The 23,217-nt window shown below is 45.1% G+C and overlaps 1 protein-coding gene and 1 pseudogene across 13 annotated transcripts in view; one reads left to right on the forward strand and one right to left on the reverse strand.

Annotated features, from left to right (window-relative positions):
* auts2a (activator of transcription and developmental regulator AUTS2 a) overlaps positions 1-23,217 on the forward strand; it is a 1,221,519-nt gene that overhangs the window by 1,181,819 nt on the left and 16,483 nt on the right. For 7 of the 13 annotated variants that reach the window (XM_078224989.1, XM_078224993.1, XM_078224991.1 and 4 more), the window contains 4 exons: positions 3,223-3,294; positions 4,448-4,589; positions 8,522-8,599; positions 23,029-23,112. In XM_078224989.1, the coding sequence (XP_078081115.1) occupies positions 3,223-3,294; positions 4,448-4,589; positions 8,522-8,599; positions 23,029-23,112 (376 nt within the window). The remainder of the gene's footprint in view (positions 1-3,222; positions 3,295-4,447; positions 4,590-8,521; positions 8,600-23,028; positions 23,113-23,217) is intronic. The other 6 variants (XM_078224996.1, XM_078225000.1, XM_078224998.1 and 3 more) reach the window with 1 other exon arrangement.
* LOC144502122 (U2 spliceosomal RNA) lies at positions 21,530-21,731 on the reverse strand (annotated as a pseudogene).

Genomic DNA, 23,217 nt, shown 5'->3' on the forward strand with positions numbered 1-23,217 from the left:
ATTTTGGTAGATTGAACCAGGGCAGGACTAACTCAGTTAATGGTAGGGCGATGGGGAGATTTACAGAACAAAGAGATCTAGGGGTACATGTTCATAGCTCCTTGAAAGTGGACAGAGTGGTGAAGAAGGCATTCAGCATACTTGGTTTCATCGGTCAGAACATTGAATACAGGAGTTGGAATGTTTTGTTGAAGTTGTACAAGACATTGGTAAGGCCACACTTGGAATACTGTGTGCAATTCTGGTCACCCTATTATAGAAAGGATATTATTAAACTAGAAAGGATATTATTAAACTAGAAAGAATGCAGAAAAGATTTACTAGGATGCTACTGGGACTTGATGGATTGAGTTATAAGGAGAGGCTGAATAGACTGGGACTTTTTTCTCTGGAGCGTAGGAGGCTGAGGGATGACCTTAATAGAGGTGTATAAAATAATGAGGGGCATAGACAAGATAGATAGTCAATATCTTATCCCAAAGGTAGGGGAGTCTAAAACTAGAGGGCATAGGTTTAAGGTGAGAGGGGAGAGATACAAAAGTGTCCAGAGGGACAATTTTTTTCACACAGAGGGTGGTGAGTGTCTGGAACAAGCTGCCAGAGGTAGTAGTAGAGGCGGGTACACTTTTATCTTTTAAAAAGCATTTAGATAGTTACATGGGTACGATGGGTATAGAGGGATATGGGCCAAATGCGGGCAATTGGGATTAGCTTCGGGTTTTTTTTAAAAAAGGGCGGCATGGACAAGTTGGGCCAAAGGGCCTGTTTCCATGCTGTAAACCTCTATGACTCTATGAATAGTATTTTGTATTTTAATACAAAATCTTAACACCAGAGTAATGGCACAGAAGCAGGAAGAGAAGCTATTGATCCTCTGGCTATGATTAGATAGATCAGAATGGAACTGGTGAGTGCGGTCAAACCCAGCTGAACAACAGTGAGGAGGATCCTGTTGCCAAATGTGTCAAAGGTTGCAAACGACAGGATGAATAGTTTGTGTTTGCCTCAATAGGATATCATTTGTGACTTTGATAAAGCCATGTCAGTACTGTGCAGGAGCTGTAGTTATAATGGTATCGAGGCATCAATTGTTCATTTGGGATTATGTACACGTCGTAGGTTCATTTATTTAAACCAGGTACATTAGAAGAAATAAGCATTGAGGGAAAAGTGAAACAAAAATTAGATCACATAACATTCTTCCTTTCTATTGATGTCATGCTGCTACCTCTTAAAGGCACATTGCAACATCCCCCTTTTTAAAAAATACTCTTCCCCTTGTCCAAAAAAGTTTTACTATTTACAATACATAGAACAGTACAGCACAGAACAGGCCCTTCGGCCCACGATGTAACATACATGTTCATGTTTAGTTACCAATGCATAAGTGTTTCTATAGGATGAAGTTATGAGTCTCTAAAGCGTAGAGGTAATCTGCTGGCACAGCCAAACCTTTTAAGGTTACCCTAGTCTGGAGATTTCTTTAAAGGTTCACAGTGATTTTAGAATTGTCATTCTTGGAAGTTGTTGCTGATTGCATTTCGGATCCTGTCCTCGATGCATTGGACTATACAGTGGTTAAGGAGCTGGAATGGATCTGATTTGTCTTAGTTATGCCTCACTTATACATTTGTGTAATGATTTCAAAGGACCTTGGTTCTGAACAAATCTTTGTCACCTTGACTGGGTGATGTGTCCCTTCTGTGCGATCTTGGATGTGAATTTGTTGTCCCAATTGTAAACTTGGTAATTCTGTACCTGCATTTTTATCGTGCACTTTGGGCATTTTCTCTTGCAGTTCTCAACGTTTCTCTCTAGTTTTTGAGAGAGTAGAATGGATAGGAGTAGGATAAATTGATGTGCACTAGTCTGCCAAACATGAGCTTTGATAGTTGCACTTAAAAGTGCCACTCTCAGATGTAGCATTGCAGTGTGACATTGCATTGTCTGTCTCCGTTTGAGAATTGGCAATTTCACCGTGTGAATCATTCATTCAGCTAGACCATTAGATCTAGGATAATGAGGAGAAGGAGAAGTGGAATGATCGATATTTCACTTCTCGCACATAATCTGAAATGGCTTGCCAATCAATTAGGCACCATTATCCATAATGATTTCTTTAGACACACCAAATCAACTGAAAATATCACTGAGCATGTGCGCAACAATTGTACTTGATGCCGTGCGCAATTGTCGAATAAGGAGGTACTCGATAAAGTAGCTGACGATGACGTCAGCGTCATAGATATGGAAGAGGTCAGATGCAGTTTTGGACCAAGAATGGGTCGGAACTTCATTCCAGCCCACTTCCTGGTCATTCCCCTTTCCTGACTGAACTACCCCTGTACTGGTCCTCTCATCATGCAACCCTATTCACCTGAAAGGACTCGGCACTGTGTCTCGAAGGCTTTTCTGTGCAGTCACCATACTGCGGTTTCAACACTCCGAAGCGACTGCAATGCGGTCTGACCAGAATGTCATGCCATGTAGCATAATCTAAGGCTGTTCACCATGCTGTGCTTGTACTTCAACTTTTTGCCACACTGCTTCATCACTGCTAAGGATCATGTGGTGTTATTCTGATATAAAGGCACCAATTGCTTATAAAGGAGTGTGTGTTCATTTATTTAGACTAGGCTCATGGGAACAGTAATACATGGATAGCAAGCTCGAAGACATCAGCAGCAGAGCTGTGTGTGTGAGCTCTGCTAAAAAGCAAAAGTGAAACTAAGACTGGATCACATGACACACTTCCCTTCTAGGGATGTCATGCTGCTATCCCTTAAAGGCATATCAATGCAACAATTGGAGCGATTCAAACATAAAGTTAACGGGACAGTGGGCATGGATTTGGAGGCCCCAACATGTTCAAGGAGTTTGGAGAAGAAAGTGAAGTTGGAAATGGGGTGGTAGTTTACAAGGATGGTGGAGTTGAAGGATTTATTTGAAATCCGGGATGATGGCGCCAGATGTTAAAGGAGAGAGAAGCAAGAGCTGAAGAGAGAGAACAATGAACAATATTGGCTAATATGGAGAATAGGGGTGCAGGGAAAATTGGGTGTTCAGCTTAGTGGAAATAAGGCCAACGGAGTTGGATACAAGACCTAAGAGTGCAGGCCTCAATTTGCAGGCCCAAGCTAAAGTTAGCACTGGTTATGAATTGCATGTGGTCTCTTGCGATGAATATTGTAGATATGATCTTTAACTTTTTGTATTCGACAGAAGCCTGGCAAATGGTGTGCCATGCATGTCCACATAGCATGGCAGATATATCACCACCAGCAGAAAGTCAAGGTCAGTCTCTGTTCAGGATTCCATGAATGTTGCATGCGCACTCCTGAAAGCTTTAACTGTTCATGTGTTCACGATTGCTGTTGGGGAGGAAGCTACAATGGGCAACCTATGAACCATGCAAGCATTACATTATGAAGACCGCCTAATCAAAAGGTTTAGATGATATAAGCCAGGCAAGTCAAGCAACTTATCAAATCAACTGCAGTCTAAACTTCTCACAGTTGTTTCCCTGCTTGGTACCTTGTTGTAACGAATTGCTACCCTGTTAAATTTCCCTGTTATTGTGTTTGCCAGTTCTCTGCAAAGTTTATTACCACTTTCCCGGACTGGTTCTGCAACTCATTTGGTGGTGAATGGCATTCAGTGGTGGTAGCACTCATAGAATCCAAATCATAGCATCCCGTGCAGAAGGAGGCCATTCAGCCCATCGAGTCTGCACTGACCATAATCCCACCCAAGCCCGATCCCCATAACCCCATGCATTTACCCGAGCTAGTCCCCGTGACACTAAGGGGCAATTTTAGCATGGCCAATCCACCTAACCTGCACATCTTTGGAGTGTGGGGGGAAACCCACGCAGACATGGGGAGAACATGCAGACTCCGCACAGACAGTGACCCATGCCAGGAATCGAACCTGGGTCCCTGGCGCTGTGAGGCAGCAGTGCTAACCACTGTGCTGCCCACATTCCAGGATGTAAGCTGTGGCATCTCAGCACATTGCAAATTTTTTTTTTTCCACACTGTTCCCTGAATCTTCTGTTACTCACCACTGTATTCCAACAAATGCTGCATTATTTCATCTCCAGGAACCAATCCAGCCCAATATAATGGGTATAAAGTCATAATGAACCCAGATAAAATTAGTTTGGACAATCTCGATCCAGTCCCTCGGCGGGACTGGAAGATCCTGCCAGCGGGAAGGGCTGGAAATCCCTGCCCAACATTCTTTCGTAAATAAAAGCAGAACATGCTGGAAACAATGAGCAACTCCAGCAGCACCAGCAGAGAGAGAAATTCGAGTTGACCTTTCAGTTGGTCATTGCCAGTTTTAATGAGAGGCCCCGGAATTTAAAAATGGGGAAACTGTACGAGGTGTGGTGAAACATAAAATGAACAGGCTTTCATGGTGCTTTTTTTGTTGCCTCTTGCAGCAACAGATGCAGTCCGATCCGCACAAGCTAGACTTTGGCTTGAAACCGGAATTCCTGAGCAGGCCACCAGGCCCCAGCATGTTTGGAGCTATCCACCATCCCCATGAGCTGGCCCGTCCCGCAACCCTCTTCTCCACAGCTGGTAAGGAATAGAACGCGATAGTCTTGGTCATTCCCCTTGGGAGAGAAGGATTGTCTTTTATCCACGCTGCCAAACGGGACAAACCCACCAGCAGTTTTCCCGTGCTGCCAACATTTTCTGTTGTCATCTGCACAAATATCTGAATCCACTAGATGGCAGTCTTCACATTCAGTGTGGAAATGCTTTGGGTTGTGTTCTGACCAACATTTACCCAGAACATAACCGGCTGCTGTTCAGAGAAGGCGCAGATTTAGTCAGTCTTTGCAGATAAGAAGGGAGGCCACCTTTACAAGCGTTCCCTACATTTCCTTAAATAAATTATGCTTAAAACCGCACACTTTCAGCAAAGCCTGTGTTAATGGTCAGAATGTGGAATTATAAATTAGGAATGGAGTTCAGGATAACTTTAGGTTCCTCAAGAGAAATCTTTCTAATATGTCACGGCAGCGATCGCACTTCAGGAATATTCCCTGATTGCAAAGTGCTTCGAGATGTCCTGAGGTTGTGAAAGATGCTATAGAAAGGCAAGCTCTCTCTGTTATCTTTGATTAGGAAGGAATAGAATCCAGATAGTACTTTTAATCCGGACTACAAAGAACAAAGAACAATACAGCACAGGAACAGGCCCTTCGGCCCTCCTAGCCTGCGCCGCTCCCTGGTCCAAACTAGACCATTATTTTGTATCCCTCCATTCCCACTCCGTTCATATGGCTGTCTAGATAAGTCTTAAACGTTCCCAGTGTGTCCGCCTCCACCACCTTGCCTGGCAGCGCATTCCAGGCCCCCACCACCCTCTGTGTAAAATATGTCCTTCTGATATCTGTGTTAAACCTCCCCCCCTTCACCTTGAACCTATGACCCCTCGTGAACGTCACCACCGACCTGGGGAAAAGCTTCCCACCGTTCACCCTATCTATGCCTTTCATAATTTTATACACCTCTATCAAGTCTCCCCTCATCCTCCGTCTTTCCAGAGAACAACCCCAGTTTACCCAATCTCTCCTCATAACTAAGCCCCTCCATACCAGGCAACATCCTGGTAAACCTCCTCTGTACTCTCTCCAAAGCCTCCACGTCCTTCTGGTAGTGTGGCGACCAGAACTGGACGCAGTATTCCAAATGCGGCCGAACTAACGTTCTATACATCTGCAACATCAGACCCCAACTTTTATACTCTATGCCCCGTCCTATAAAGGCAAGCATGCCATATGCCTTCTTCACCACCTTCTCCACCTGTGACGCCACTTTCAAGGATCTGTGGACTTGCACACCCAGGTCCCTCTGCGTATCGACACCCTTTATGGTTCTGCCATTTATCGTACAGCTCCTCCCTACATTATTTCTACCAAAATGCATCACTTTGCATTTATCAGGATTGAACTCCATCTGCCATTTCTTTGCCCAAATTTCCAGCCTATCTATATCCTTCTGTAGCTTCTGACAATGTTCCTCACTATCTGCAAGTCCTGCCAATTTTGTGTCGTCCGCAAACTTACTGATCACCCCAGTTACACGTTCTTCCAGATCGTTTATATAAATCACAAACAGCAGAGGTCCCAATACAGAGCCCTGCGGAACACCACTAGTCACAGGCCTCCAGCCAATTCCCTTTTCTTTTCTGTAACTTTCATGGCTTTTCTGTGCACCTGTGAAGGATACGATGCACAAACTGTCACATTTTTCACTACAAGTTTCTATTTTTATTACAAGTTTCTATGTCTAAGTCCGCAGTGGAAACTGCTGGGGTAAACTTGACACGTTTTAATTACACCCTCCCATGCTCATCCTTCTCCTCGCCACGTGTTGAAGCCCTGAGGAGGCAGTTAATGCCCACTTAAAGTCCTCACCCGCCTCCCCAGCATTAACCCCAGTGGCTGACAGGTTGAGGCTTCCACTTTCTTTCCATCACGTGGTTGGGCGGGACTTTCTCCCTTTCTTGCCACCTGCCATTGGTGTGAGTTGGAAGGACTTACAGGATTTTTTAAAACCCACATTTTGAATGCACCTTCCTTGGCCATCAAGTCCTGGGGTGGGACTCGGACCCGGAGCTCCTGGCTGAATAGCAGGAACTCTGCTCACTGCGCCACTGGACCGTGATATGATCCAGTGTACTCACCCTTTATTCATCCCTCCATGAACTGAAGAAAGTAAGTTCAGGTGATGATCCCCGTGATGAAATGTCAATGTTTGCAGTTCCCCAGAACCAAAAAGGAAGGCATTTTTCCCCAGCTCCTTAATGCGGTGTGAACTCCCACAGTCAATGAAGACGATTTGATTTCCATCATGTTCCCCTTTGGGATAAATCTGGATTCAAATTAGGCTCTCGGCAGAAACATCCTGATAACAAACTGAACAAATCACTGTGTTTCAGTCTCCCAGTACGGAATGTAGCCCACCGGAACGCTGCACTCCCCCCGGAACGCTGCACTCCCCCCCCCCCCCCCCCCCCCCCACTGGAATGATACGGCCCTGCTGTGCTTGCACTGAATTGTCTCTCTCACACATTTCAAATTTCAAATCTTATAAATACAACCATTCATCTCCGGGCAGAAGCAACATCATACAACAATTTAGTTTGCTAACAAAGCGGTTTACTTCATCTAATCAGAGTAGGGCCAGCCCCATACGTTACATACCCGGGTAACCAGCAATTCCCAAATCCTCAAATGCTAAGCAGCATTTCACATTCAAATTCCCACTCTATTCAGCTCCACTTTTCAATGGTTCGCCCCACAACAATATTACCAATTTCACATCACCAATTGTACTTGTATCGCACTTTTAAAGCAATGAAACTTTCTAAAGTGGTAACATTTAGGCCCATGTATCATCTTACCTCTCTCCCTAACCTGCTCACCAGCACTGCCTGTCCTCATGCTCCCCATATTTCTCCACGCCCCCACCCCTTATAAACGCCCTGCCCCCTCCCCTCATATACACCCTGCCCCCTCCCCGCATATACACCCTGCCCCCTCCCCTCATATACACCCTGCCCCCTCCCCTCATATACACCCAGCCCCCTCCCCTCATATACACCCGGCCCCTCCCCTCACAGACACCCTGCCCCTAATTTTCAGATACACCCTGACCCTCTTTCCCAGTTTCCCTTTATTTCTCCTCTCTGCTTCTTTTGTCTTTCTCTTGCCCTTTCTCTATCCGCACTATTTCTGATATTCTGTTTTTCTCTTCCTGTTTGTCGACTCCTTCCTATTTCTGTTAGTTTCGCTTTCTCTATTCTTTGACTTACTCCTTCACCTATTCCTATCCCTCTTACTCTGTCTCACTATCTTTCTTTCACTCACGATCGATGTCTCCCATTTTTCTTTGTCGCTGCCTGTCTCCTCCCCTTCTTTCTCCATTGGTGACTCCGTTTCTCCATCTGTTTTTGTATCTCTTTATTTCTATTTCTGCTTCCTTTGGTTCCCCCCATTTATTTGTGCTTCACTCAGTCTTTTTCTCCGTCTCTCTCTTCGAAGTGTGTTGCTCTCCGGGGGGTGGGGTAGGCAGGATCAGGATATTGAATTTGATGATCAGCCATGATCATAATGAACGGTGGAGCAGGCTCGCAGGGCCTATTCCTGCTTCTGTTTTTTATGTTTCTATGTTTAATCACCAAAGGTTCTTTTAAACTAAATATATTATACATGCAACTAACATTTCCTTGTGGGAGGTGATATTCTCTGCCAACCTGCAATCGATCGCTGGAATGAAAAGATCTTAAAAATGAAAAGCTAACTCAGCCAGTCTGGAGTTAATTTATGTGTTGCTGTGTTCCCCACGACACCATCGAGAGGCAGCTAATTAAAAAGTGCTTCACCTCATAAAGTAGCTTCGCAAATCAAACACCGAATTCCGCAGATCGCTTTGAAAGATTTAGTATGAATGACTTCCTCATCACTTTGAGGGAAATTAACTGCTCTGTCTGTTTTTAGGCACCACACATCCAACTGGCAATCCGTTCGGACCTCCGGCTCATCACAACAGCTTCTTGGGTCCAGCTGCTCATTTAGGTAATGGCGGCCTGGCTGGCCTGTGGGGAACATTTGGGTGACCAATTCACTGCCTGAAACAAATACCAGCAAACTAGCAAATGAAGTACAGTCTACTCCACCTTAAGTGTACACCATTGAAAAAAGGTCCAAATTTAGTTTAGTTGGTTATATGGTACCGCGTTAACTGTACGATCGGAATTCAGCACTTAATGGCAAAGTTCAGTGTAAATCCGTGCTCTCATTTAAATGCCATCATCATGGAATTGTGCACTAGTGGACAGGTTAACCGCTGAGCTGCCTCATATGGAGTTACTGTTGTAGACCGAAAGTGGCATTGGTAAATCATCTTTTCTTATAGCAGTGCACCTCAGAGCTCTTTGGTGAGTCCACACTCCTAATAGACGTGCAAGTAATTGTATAAAATTGATTACACAGTCGCAGAACACACATCATCAGTGATGCCAGTTGAAAAGTGCATTGGAAAGACTAGCATTGAAGGTGCTGTAAAGGGCATTGGGAATTCTGTGTTGGTGAGCGTGGGTCGCAGTGCCATGAAGGACCAGATGGTGGCGGTGTTGGGAATAAAAACTCCACAAACTCAGCAGCGTCAACAGCTGGTTTTCATTAATGCTTTCAACCGTGAAGGCGAACCTTACAAAAAAATTAAAGAGCAACGAAAAGTCCGGGAGGGTGGCGAGTACTTTTGTCTCAAAGTGTTCCCATTTTTAAAAAAAATAACACCAGGCCTATTTTTTGAAAATTAGTTGCTGAAAAGGGAAGCCTGTCAAGTAGTTCTTCAGTCTCTCCTGGGCTGTGCTGGTGACTTTAATTATGGGGAGAGTTGCCCCACCCCACCCGATGTGTGAGACCATTGCAGTCCAGTCGGTGTTGGGAAGGATTTCAAGCAAGGACTGAGAGGTTCTCTGAAACACCGAGCTCAGAAAACGTGTCAGAGCACGGTTGCCAAATGAGGCTTTTCTGAGGCTTCACCTCATGACTTGCTCCGCCCAATCACGGCACCGCGTCTTCCTGTGCCAATCAGAATGCGAGCAGACTCCATCACCTGATTGGATGGCTCCCCACATCCATTAAATATCCTTTTCTTTTCCAAGGGTGGCACAGTGGTTAGCACTGCTGCCTCACAGCGGCGGGGGTCCGGGTTCAGTTCCGGCCTTGGGTGATTGTCTGTGTGAAGTCTGCACATTCTCCCCGTGTCTGCGTGGGTTTCCTCTGGATGCTCTGCTTTCCTCCCACAGCCCAAAGATGTGCGGGTTAGATTGATTGACCATGCTAAATTGCCCCAAGTGTCAGGGGGATTAGCAGGGTAAATATTTGCGGTTATGGGTTAAGGCCTTGGGTGGGATTGTGGTCGGTTCAGACTCGATGGGCAGAATGGCCTCCTTCTGCACTGTCGGGATTCTATAACTCCAACATTTTTCCAACGAATAAACTATAAAGTGTTGATATTTATTTTTCAATGCCCATATGATTTCATAGAAATCATAGAAACCCTACAGTGCAGAAGGAGGCCATTCAGCCCATTGAGTCTGCACTGACCACAATCCCACCCAGGCCCTAACCCCACATATTTACCCGCTAATCCCTCTAACCTACACATCTCAGGACTCTAAGGGGCAATTTTTAACCTGGCCAATCAACCTAACCCGCACATCTTTGGACTGCTGGGTTGTTCCCAGCAGCGGAGAATGGGAAACTGTACTTGATCATCTCCGTGGCAACAAGAAAGTTAATATCTTCAAGTCCAAGTGAGAATAAGTCTTTCATTTGAACAGACCGTGGCAATAGCACTGAGATACCTGCTGGTGGCACTGCTGAGCTTGGGAGAATTTATTTCTCGGCAGCACTGTGATTTGCTCTGAGGATCTGTCGTTGCTTTTTACATTTCAGAATGCATTTGTGGAACATCAAAGACACAAATATAATCAAACTATAATTTTAAAAAGGCCTACTAACTCCTGTGAACTGATTTATTCGGCCGAGAGGTGTTGAGGCATAAAACAGGCATCTTGGCATATCCAGTATGGCAGATAACTCGCGTGCACCTTCTGAGTCTGAGGTTGGCCCTTTTGCCGCCATATTGACACACGTATCAAAATTTCCAACTACAGCCCACACCTGAAACAGGTGTTAGCCCCTTTGCATCTGCAAATAAAGGGTCCAATGTTTGTTTTAAACCTTCATCAAACTGGTTTGCCCAAAACGTCACACGGAGGAACCAGGTCTGCAGGTGACCTACCCAGCAGAACCAATTTTGTAGGTCTTCATGTTTGATGCAGTTTCTCAGTAGTGGACCTTCCCTTACCTCACGGCCTGTGTGCCCCAACTGCAGGTCACTGGCTTGTTGGATTGGAAGTAGGGGGTTTGGCAAATCGAGGTCAACGGTATTTACTTTTAAGTGTGTGTAACTAGTGTTATTTTATTGGTGTTTTGATTAGAAGGGCACAGAACATTGGTGTGAGTTGCCACCATGGAACAATGCTTTAAGTTTATTTATTAGTGCCACAAGTAGGCTGACATTAACACTGCAATGAAGTTACTGTGAAAATGCTTGTCTGCAAATCTAGTTTTTCTTTGCAAGCGAATTGAACTAGAGGCTCTGGTCAATGAAAAGAAGGAAGCAAATGTCAGGTATGGGCAGCTGGGGTCCAGTGAATCCACAGGAGTAGAGTGGGTCTAGTCGTACACTTAAAAGGGAAATCAGGGGGGCAAAAAGGGGAAATGAGATAGCTTTGGCAGATAAGGTAAAGGAGAATCCAAAGAGATTCTACAAGTATATTAAGGGCAAAGAATAACTAGGGAGAAAATAGGGCCCCTTAAAGATCAACAAGGTCATTATGTGTGGAGCCCAAGAGATGGGCGAGATCCTAAATGAATATTTCTCGTCAATATTTACCGTAGAGAAAGACATGGAAGCCAGGAAACACAAGGAAGTAAATAGTGATGTCTTGAAAAGCGTCCACATTACAAAAGAGGAGGTGCTGGAGGTCTTAAAATGTTTAAAGGTAGATAAGTCCCTGATCATCCCTATTCCAGGATGTTGCTAGGGAAGAAATTGTAGGGCCCCTCATGGAGATATTTGTATCATTGACAGCCACAGATGAGGTGCTGGAGGACTAGAGGGAGGCAAATGTTGTGCCATTATTTAAGAAGGGCAGTAGGGTAAAGCCTGGGAACTACAGACCAGTGAGCCTAATGTCAGATGTGGATAAGTTGTTGGAGGGGATTCTGAGAGACAGGATCTATATGCATTTGGAAAAGCAAGGACTGATTCGGGATAGTCACCATGGCTTTGTGCGTGGGAAATCACGTCTTCCAAATTTGATAGAGTTTTTTGATGGGGTGACCAAGAAAAGAGATGAGGGCAGTGCAATAGACGTTGTCTACATGGACTTTAGCAAGGCCTTCGACAAGGCACCACATGGTAGACTGGTCAGTAAGGTTAGGGCATATGGGATCCAGGGAGAACTAGCCAATGGATACAAAATTAGCTTACCAATAGGAAACAGAGAGCGGTGGTAGAGGGTTGTTTTTCAGAATGGAGGCCTGTGTACAGTGGTGTGCCGCAGGGATCGGTACTAGGCCCACTGTTGTCATTTATATTAACGATTTGGATGAGAGTATAGGAGGAATGGTTAATAAGTTTGTAGATGACACCAAAATTGGTGGTGTACTGGACAGTGAGGAAGGTTATGGGGACTTGATCAACTGGGCCAGTGGGCCAAAGAATAGCAGATGGAGTTTAATTCCGATAAATGCAAGGTGTTGCATTTTAAAAAGACAAACCAGGGCAGGGCTTAGAGTTTATGGTAGGGCCCCAGGGAGGGTTGTCGAACAGGGAGACTTGAGGGTGCAGATACGTAGTTTCTTGAAAGTGGCGTCACAGCTAGACAGGGTGATGAAAAGGTGTTTGGCACACTTGCTTTCATCGGTCAGAGCATTGAGTACAGGAGTTGGGATGTTACATTACAACTGCACAAGACATTGGGAAGGTCACATTTGGAGTACTGCTTACGATTCTGATCGCCCTGCTATCGGAAGGATCTTATTAAACTGGAAAGGGTGCAGAAAAGATTTACAAGGATGTTACCTGGACTGGAAGGTTTGAATTATAAGGAGAGGCTGGGAACTCTTTTCCCTGGAGCGTAGGAGGATGAGGGATGACTTTATAAAGATTTATAAAATCATGAGGAGCATAGAAAGGTGAATAGCCACGGTCTTTTCCCCAGGGTAGGCAAGTCCAAAACTAGAGGGCATAGGTTTAAGGTGAGAGAGGAAAGATTTGAAAAGGACCTGAGGGGAAACTGTTTTACACAGAGGGTGATGTGTCTATGGAATGAGCTTCCAGAGGAGGTGGGAGAGGCGGGTACAATTACAACATTTAAAATACACGTGGACATGGATGGGAAAGGTTTTGTGGGATATGGGCCAAACGCAGGCAAGTGGGACTAGTTCAGTTTAAGAAACCTGGTTGGCATGGATGAGTTGGGCCGAAGGGCCTGTTTCCATGCTGTGTATCTCTATGAGGATGGGGCTTCAAGAAGCACCTAGATGGACGAATTAAGATGGGCCACAAGGCCTTGCTGATCAGTGATTATTTTGTGTTCTTGTGTTTGGTAGTTGTTTAGAGGTTACAGGTTGTGGAACAGAGAAATTCCCAATAGATTTACCAATGTCCTGTTTAAGCAGTGGACTGGTACCAACTCTGTGTTAGCGAGGGAAAGAAGTGAATGAGTTGAATACTATTGAGGATAACAATCGAGCAATATTCCTGGATTATCCAATCTGGTGGAAATCCAATAATTTCTGAAGACTGGAAATCCATGAAGAGCAGTCGAGGATGATTTCCCTCTCACCTTCCAGTGAGGATGTGTCTTCCAGCCTCTCCTTGACACCTTCCCGAAAGGAGATCCAAGATTGGCAAATCGTGCGAAAGATCAACGCTTGCACCCTGCCAATGATTGACACACAATAGTAGAGAGGTAATATTCTGTACCACCACATTCCCTAGGTATGCATGAAGTACTATTAGTCCCCAGACAAAGAGAGCACAAGGAACCTACTTTGGTATGACACTGTAATAAGACTGTTGGATTCAGCCATCTGAGGCAAGCATCTCATTTTACCTGTTCTCAGTGACAACTTATGCACCACAATGTGGTGCATTGAACAGAGCAAAACACCCCAAAGCGCTCAGCAACATTTTGATACTAAGGCACAGAAGAGGCTATCAGGATAGGTGACCAAAAGCTTGGCAAAGACCTAGGCTTTAGAAGTGTCCCAAAGAGGAGAGAGAGGTAAAGATTTGGGGTGATTTAAATTGGAGATAATTAAGAGGCAAGATTTGCAGAGTGTATGGATCTCTAAGGCCTGACGGGTGGGAGAAACTGACCGATCGGGAGGGAGAAGGCCTCAGAGGGATTTGAAAGCAAGGGTGAGGGTTTTAAAATTGAAGCATTGCTAAACTGGGAGTCAATGTGGGTCAGTAAGTGCCGGAGTGAATGATGGGGGAAAATGAGACTCAGAGTCAAGAAGGGACAACAGTATTGGCTGAGTACAAGTTTTTGTAGGGTGCAAGTTGGGAGGCCAGCCAGGAGAGCACTGGAAAAGCCAAGCTTAGAAGTCATGAAGGCAAGGATGGAGTTCTCTGCAGTGGAAGAGCTGCGGCAAGGTCAGAGGTTTGGCTGCTACAGATGTGTTACGAGGCAGTCTTGGTGATGGAGTGAACAGATGGTCATTGGCAGATCTCAGGGTCAAACACAGCACCATGTTTGTGAGTCTGGTTCAGTTTTGCTCAGCTGCCCAGCATGGAAATGGTGACCAGGGAACAGAGTCTGTGGCAGGAACCAAAGACACTGGGGACGAAATTCAAGAGCACCTGAAAGGGGTACAGGAATCGTCATGCATGATTAACCCACACCGATCATTCGTGCCTGCCCATTTTGATAATTTCAGCATCAACTCAGCAGAGTTAACCGCATATTGGCTGGTTGAACACATCATAAAGGGCCAACACCATGTGCGCCATATAAAGCTAGCCTGTACTGCTGAAAGCTATTCTGCATCATTTAAAGATGCATTGTAGCTGGAGGAGATATTGGCAATCACGCAGTACATGGTTCTAGCCTGGGGAACATTGAAAATAGCACAAGATTGGAAAGGAGCAACGTTCAAGCTTTTTGGGTGCTGCATTGGAGGGTTTGGTGGAGGTTAGAAAGCTGGGTGGACGAGCAGTCACTCCAGACGCACATTCAGAGGGCACTAGGAACAACTAGCCATGAGGTCAGTGTCAGGAATCAAATCTCGAGGACCAGGATGCAGTGTGTAAGAGGTTCAATGACCTCACACAATTAGTTGAGGTCAGTGAATACATTTTCAATATGCCATCATCTGAACCACGAACCTCATTCAATGCTCAGTTCACCACACCCCTACCACTCACCCACAATCTCCATCAATCAGGACTTGTACGAAATATTCAGAGCTTCACCTTACCCTTGCACACTTTGCACTGCTCCAAAACTCATATACAAATCTCACACTGTCTGCCCACACTGTCTGCTATATAGCGGGAGGAAGCTTTTCCCCAGGTCGGTGGTGACGTTCACGAGGGGTCAAAGGTTCAAGGTGAAGCGGGGGAGGTTTAACACAGATATCAGAAGGACATATTTTACACAGGGTGGTGGGGGCCTGGAATGCGCTGCCAGGCAAGGTGGTGGAGGCAGACACACTGGGAACGTTTAAGACTTATCTAGATAGCCATATGAACGGAGTGGGAATGGAGGGATACAAAAGAATGGTCTAGTTTGGACCAGGGAGCGACACGAAGGGCCTGTTCCTGTACTGTATTCTTTGTTTGTTCTATATAACCATGAGAGCCACATTGGCCAAACAGATTCCACAACACCCACTGACACACATCCCTCTTACAGGACAAGGTGGCTCTCAGTTGCAGGCAGGTGACAGGCACACAGACATGTCCTCACGCCCATGGAGGCGACATTAATACCACTCCCATTGCTGAAGCTGTCACTGGAGGAGGCACTGAAGTCATTTGAGGATGATATTACCTTCATACCTAATCCTCCTCCTCATATCCCATCTCCCCCCTCATCCCACACTCCAGGAGATTTACAAGCTGCAGATCTAAGCACGGGACTTCTTGCTTTCCACCTCCCCCCTCCCTCCCCGCTCCTTTCAGATACTCAAGAAGTACACCCTGTCCAGGTAGTGGAGGATCAGCATGAAGCACCAATTTCACACTCACGGCAACCTGCTCAGCTGCTGACATAATGTCGAGAATAGGATAGAGGCATGATTTGCTTTTGGTGGAGCAGTAAGCTGGGTATAGGGGTGATGTGGGGTGGGGGAGTGCAGGCAAAGATAGCGCAGATGCCATCTCATCTGAGGGTGAGCTTTCCCACAATATCTGTTTGAGGGCTCAGCTGAAAATGGCGATTAGATGGTCTGCGGAATCGTGATAAGTATACACAACAAAATGCTTCGTGAATTGGGAAGCCTGCCAGAAAACCTGCAGTCAATTCCAAGGAACAATGAGGAGTCTAGCAACACCCTGACACAATGCTGTGTGCAGAATTTGGAGCTGTTCTGTCCAGCATGGAAGTGCCACCAGTTTGTACACTTGTGAACCCAACCATGCCACAACATTTGATGACCAACTTCTCAGCTTCCATTGTAGTACAGCAGCTTCCTGCCAATGTTTGGAAACTGCAGTGGAAGCTCACTGCTGTCATGCTGGGTTAGCTTTGCTACTCTTCATGCTCAGATTGCATGTCAGTGCTGTAGATTGTACTATAGGGTTCCATAAAAATCCAGCAATCTGTCCTCTAATAGAGTGTGAGGATTGCTGAGGCACCATCCCAGGACAGTGACTCCATGAAACACAAACCTGCTCTCCTCCTCCTCAAAGGCAGCAGTTGTCTTCCCGTCCTTGCCACTCCACCACTGCTGTTGCCTGTCAGCCAGACTGCCCAGAGCTCTGTCACCCATGCCGAGATGGTGCATCCACCCCCAGGTTTCTCACGGCTGTCTTTCAAGGCCATCGGCAAAGTCATTGACTGGAAACCAGCAGCCTTCCTCCAACTATGCTGCAACCAGTGGTGTGACAGTGCAGGGGAGCACTCAATCAGGCAAAGGCACAAGGAGGTCAGACACTGAGCAAAAGCACAAGGGTAATTATTGATGTGCGTATGCAATGGTCTGTGTGGGTTTCCTCCGGGTGCTCCGGTTTCCTCCCACGCACCAAAGATGTGCGGGCTAGGTTGATTGGCCATGCTAAATTGCCGCTTAGTGTCAGGGGAATTAGCACGGTAAATACGTGGTGTGACAGGGAAGGGGGTGGGATTGTGGTCGGTGCTAGCTCGATGGGCCTCTTTCTGCACTGTATGGATTCGATGATTTCATTTATAAGTCTGATTTGTAATGTTTATCTTGTGGTAATATTTATTTTTGCATTGTGGCCAAATGAATATTGTGATGCTCAGTGACAGAGGGAGGCTGTGGGACTGTTAGTGAATAGTGAAACGGTGTTTCAGTCACTAGTATCACTCTGATACATTCTTTGCAGACAGCTTAGGTAGAAAGAGATTGCCTAGTTTGCCCCCCTTCCTTCTCATTCTGCTCCTTGTCTTCACGTCCCCACTGCTCTGCTACTTGCTGTGTAGTTGGTGGTAGGGACTGTCCCCTCAAGATGGTCCAGTCATGCAGCATGCTGCAGACCATCATGATTCCTGACACCTCTGCTGGGTGCTACGGGGCTCCTCCAGAACAGTCCAGATTGCAGGACCGTCATTTCAGAATGGTGGTGGTCTGTCTGACCTCGTTTTGTGTGGCAGTATGGCTTTCATCGTATGAATGCTGCATACATGTGTGTGTGAGGATTTGAATAACAGAATCATCGGCCACCTAATCAGCAGACAGTCTTTGTCACCCAGTAGCGACCTTTTGGACAGCTGCACAATGAAGGCTTCATGACTGCTGCTAGGATACCATGGGGGATTTTAACCTACATATTGATTGGTCGACTCAAATTGGACGTGGAGGGCTTGAGGAAGAGTTCTTGGAATGCTGTCGGGATTGTTTCATTGAACAGTATGTTACAGAACCTACGAGAGAGCGAGCTATCTTGGATCTGGTTCTGTGCAATGAGACAGGTAGGATTAAGGATCTTCTTGTGAAGCTTCCTCTTGGGATGAGTGATCATAATATGGTGGAATTTCTGATACAGATGGAGGGTGAGAAAGTAGGGTCCCAAACCAGTGTCCTCTGCTTGAACAGAGGGGAGTACGATAGGATGAGGGTGGAATTGGCTAATGTAGACTGGGCGAGCAGACTGGTAGGTAGGACAGCTGAGGAACAGTGGAGGATTTTTAAGGAGATTTTTTAAAGTACTCAGCAAAAATATATTCCGGTGATAAAGAAGGACTGTAAGAAAAAGGATAACCGGACGTGGATAACGAAGGAAATAAAGGAGAGTATTAAAATAAAATCAGATGCGTACAGAGTGGCCAAAAATAGTGGAGAATTAGTGGATTGGGAAAGCTTTAAAGAAAAACAAAGAACGACTAAGAAAGCGATTAAGAAAGGAAAGATAGATTATGAAACTAAACTAGCTCAAAATATAAAAAATGATAGTAAAAGTTTTTACAAGTATATAAAAAGGAATAGAGTGGCTAGAGTGAATGTTGGACCCTTGGAAGATGAGAGGGGGGATTTAATAGTGGAAAACGAGGAAATGGCTGAGACTTTAAATAAGTTCTTTGTGTCGGTCTTCACGGTGGAAGACACAAATAGTTTGCCGAATATTAGAGATTGAGAGTTGGTGGGAGGGGAGGTCCTTAATACAATTACTGTTACTAAGAAGGTGGTGCTTGGTAGACTAATAGGACTGAAGGTAGACAAGTCCCCGGAATGCATCCCAGGGTACTGAAAGAAATGGCTGAGGTAATAGCAGATGCGTTAGTAGTAATTTATCAAAATTCGCTGGACTCTGAGGTAGTGCCGGCTGACTGGAAAACAGCTACTGTTACGCCGCTGTTTAAAAAAGGAAGTAGACAAAAGGCGGGTAACTACAGGCCGGTTAGCTTAACGTCCGTAGTTGGGAAGATGCTAGAATCCATTATTAAAGAGGAAATAACAGAGCACCTGAATAAGAATGGTTCGATCAAGCAAACGCAGCATGGATTCATGAAGGGAAAGTCGTGTTTGACGAATCTACTGGACTTTTATGAAGATGTCACTAGTGCGGTTGTTAGAGGGGAACCGGTGGATGTGGTGTTTTTAGATTTCCAGAAGGCGTTCGATAAGGTGCCTCACAAAAGGTTGCTGCAGAAGATTGGGGTACACGGAGTTAGGGGTAAGGTGTTGGCGTGGATTGGGGATTGGCTATCTAACAGGAAGCAGAGAGTTGGGATAAATGGGTGCTTTTCTGGTTGGCAGTTGGTGACCAGTGGCGTGCCGCAGGGATCGGTGCTGGGGCCTCAATTGTTTATCATTTACATAGATGATCTGGAGGAGGGGACTGAATCTAGGGTATTCAAGTTTGCTGATGACACGAAGGTGAGTGGGAAAGCGAATTGCGTGGAGGACGCGGAAAGTCTGCAGAGAGATTTGGATAGGCTGAGCGAGTGGGCGAGGATCTGGCAGATGAAATATAACGTTAGCAAATGTGAGGTTATCCACTTTGGAAGAAATAATAGTAAATTGGAATATTATTTAAATGGAGAAAAATTACATCGTGCGACTGTGCAGAGGGACCTGGGGGTCCTTGTGCACGAATCGCAAAGACTCAGTCTGCAGGTGCAGCAGGTGATCAAGAAGGCGAATGGAATGTTGGCCTTTATCGTGAGGGGGATAGAATATAAAAGCAGGGAGGTCTTGCTGCAACTGTACAAGGCACTGGTGAGGCCGCAACTGGAGTACTGTGTGCAGTTTTGGTCCCCTTATTTGCGAAAGGATATATTGGCCTTGGAGGGAGTGCAGAGAAGGTTCACCAGGTTGATACCGGAGATGAGGGGTGTAGCTTATGAGGAGAGATTAAACAGATTGGGTCTGTACTCGTTGGAGTTTAGAAGGATGAGGGGTGATCTTATAGAGACATATAAGATAATGAAGGGGCTGGATAGGGTAGAGGTGGAGAGATTCTTTCCACTTAGAAGGGAAACCAGAACTAGAGGGCACAGCCTCAAAATAAGGGGGGGCCGGTTCAGAACAGAGTTGAGGGGGAACTTCTTCTCTCAGAGGGTAGTGAATCTCTGGAATTCTCTGCCCGTTGAAGTGGTGGAGCCTTCCTCGTTGAATATGTTTAAATCACGGGTAGATAGTTTTCTGATCGATAAGGGAATTAGGGGATATGGGGAGCAGGCGGGTAAGTGGAACTGATTCGCTTCAGATCAGCCATGATCTTGTTGAATGGCGGGGCAGGCTCGAAGGGCTAGATGGCCTACTCCTGCTCCTATTTCTTATGTTTCTCATGTTCTTATACCGGATATTGAGCTGCCTGAACTTCTGCCTATGGTCATACGCCAGCTGATGTTGAGGTAGTGGAATCCTTTCCAGGTTTGGGTATCAGACAGCATTGACAAGTGGCGTCTGTAGAGCAGTGCACATGCAGCCTTGCACCATGGCGAAATCTGCTTCTGTCCGGGACAGAGAATGAAAAACAGTCGGCTTTCACTGAATAGAGAGTCTCAGTGACCTTTATTACAAGCTCCCCCATCAACGAAGTTCAACTAAGTTAGGCTGTGCTGGGCCTTATCTTTACACCCTAGGTAGGTATACCCAAGGAAGGGAGAAAGGTGCGATAATGAAGTATGGTGGGAAAAGGCACATATGAAACATGGGCACCAATTGGATGGGGTGACCTGCTTCTGTTCTGGTAGTAGTGTGCAATTCAATCGAAACAGTGGCTCTTTGCAATTATTCTGGATGGTAAAATAATGCTGTCCATAATTCCATCATCTTCACGAACATGCAGCTTGCCTGTGGCTATCAGAATAATGTAGGTTAGCGCAAATTCCCTCAACATCAGCCTCAATTATATAGCCTGCTGTGTTTGATTCAGACAGAAGAACGTGAGATTGACTGCAATGCTTTGATGTCATGGTTCATGGCTACCTTTAGACAACCAGAAACACCTGGTGCGCAGCTTATGAAGATTTCAATGGAAATCATTGGAGACATCTTGTTAAAGGTCAGAGTTTGGTCTCTGAGACTTTTGAGCAAAAGCCTTCCATTCCATCATTGCTGCATAGTTTTGTGTTTAAGGAGACACCAACATGAGGTAGATGAAAAAAGGAAGATAACCAGCCATTGGATGAGCACCATGCATAATAGCCAAATAATAATGCCTGTATAATATGTGTAAAAGCACCTTGAAGATTGCTGGAGCTATACACAAGGGCCTTTTATAGATGAAACCTTGAATACCAGTCACCCAATACATCAGCAACCATTTCTACATCTTCATCACGATTATCAGTTCCTGAAAATTGACTCTCATAGATTCTATTGCTTCATTCTATTGAAGCATCGATCAACATCATGCGAAGAACATCCTCAAAACCGGCGCTGTCAAAAATGCAAAGAATATTGCTATCAAACTCTAGGCAACTCAGTTACACCAATACTTGGTGACTTTGGGTGTGCTGCACCTAATACCTGGGGCATAAAACTACACCAGAACATTATTTCGATAAACTTAAGAAAAGCGCATGATACAGATTTTTGCATACAGAGAAGGTGATATGTAAATGCATGGCAGAGAGTTTCTGATGATGTATGTTGGAAGGGGCAATTTTAAAAAAATATACTTTTCCAATTCAATCAAATCAAGTCCAATTCAGAGTCTCAACAAGTTGAGACATTTCCGATCCAAGCTGACAAGACAGGGCTTCCACACCTGTCTTGGGCCTGATCTACATGAGCCAAGCTGATTGGAGTAGGTGCTGGTCCTCCTCCGCCAAGGCTTGATCTCATTTGCATCTTAGCCAAAAGGCCGAGATGCCGTTTTAAAAAATTGCTTCAAATGAAGCTTAAATGTAACCTAATGATCTCAACCAAGTGCAGCCTGTCCATACTACACTTGATCTTAGCCAAAAGGCCAAGAAGAAGGGGCAAATTTTTAAAAAATACTTTTCCAATTCAATCAAACTAAGTCCAATTCAGAGTCTCAACAAGTTGAGACATTTCCGATCCTAGCTGACAGGACAGGGCCTCCACCCCTGTCTTGGGCCTGATCTACATGAGCCAAGCTGATTGGAGTAGGTGCAGACTCACCTCCTCCAAGGCTTGATCTCATTTGCATCTTAGCCAAAAGGCCGAGAGGGGGCAAATAATCAAGGAAATTTTCACATGTTTCAGGGTAAATTTGGTGTTTCTGCACAAATTTCCTCAGAGTGATGCTACAACGTCACTCTTACACCAAACCTTACCAAGAAATTCTAGTTCACTCAATCTCACTCCACCCAAGTCACAGTGTTCAGGAGTCTAGCTCCCATCACATTATCTGGCTGTCTGCAACTAGAAGTCTACTAATCTCTGCCCTACAGCAATCCTGATGGCATTCTGTGCCAATTCAGTTCAGAATGGTTTATATGGCATCTGTTTTTTGCTTAAGATCTTATGATTGTTGGATTATCTCAGACGAGGAAGTTAGACCAACTTCTGAAAGTGAGAATTTGTCTCCTTTATAAAGCAGTTATCTTTAGTTCCAGGCAGTTCCTGAACTGTTGAATATTTTTTCTTGTAACTGTATTGAAGATCAGTGGGAGGAGCTCTAATTGCGGGGTGCGGGGGAGGATTCCTATGATTAGAAGCAGTTCAGTGGTTTATAACGGTGCACAGAGAAAGCCTTTTCACAGTGTGAGGAAATTCTTTCAGATAAGGAAATTGCTGAATTCTCCTGGGCTGGTGATTGAAGTTCCATATTGCACTAAGTTCCTCATAAATACACATCCATTCTTGTGGTTTGTATCCACCATTTAAAACCTTATTTCTTAATATGGAGGAGACAGGAAATAGACATATATTAGTTCACATTCTACTAAGTATTTCATGTTTCTGGGATGTCCAAATGGCAATGTCCTTTAAAGGCAGCTTTATTTCAACCAAATAAATTTTGTGATACCAACTAAACCTGTTGGACTTTAACCTGGTGTGAGACTTCTTACTGTTCCCACCCCAGTCCAACGCCAGCCTCTCTACATCATGGCAATTTCAACCTGATATCATTAGCACTGATTTAATTCTGACTCTGGGTGGTTGTTCCAGCCCCCTGTTAAATGAGTTTAGTTAAGTTGAAGGGTTATTTTTAATTACAGTTAGAACCATTGAAAGATTTCTTTTTGAAAAATTAAGTGATTTTGATCGAAGGTGTAACTGGTGGACACGTATTGGTTTGTATTTTTTAGAGCCATTTAATAGACCAAGTGGTTTGAGTGGTCTGAGATCCTTAAGTAACAGCGCCTTTGGTGGACTGGGGAACCCTTCAATCAGTGAGTATTTCTGTCCTTTCAGTTCTTTGTATGACTCTCTCATGTTTTACGTTGAGAAGTGATACTTTGGCTGATACGTAAGCAGTACTGAGTCAGTGTTGTGAG

The sequence above is a fragment of the Mustelus asterias genome, chromosome 12, assembly GCF_964213995.1.
Source record: "Mustelus asterias chromosome 12, sMusAst1.hap1.1, whole genome shotgun sequence".
Classification (NCBI taxonomy): domain Eukaryota; kingdom Metazoa; phylum Chordata; class Chondrichthyes; order Carcharhiniformes; family Triakidae; genus Mustelus; species Mustelus asterias.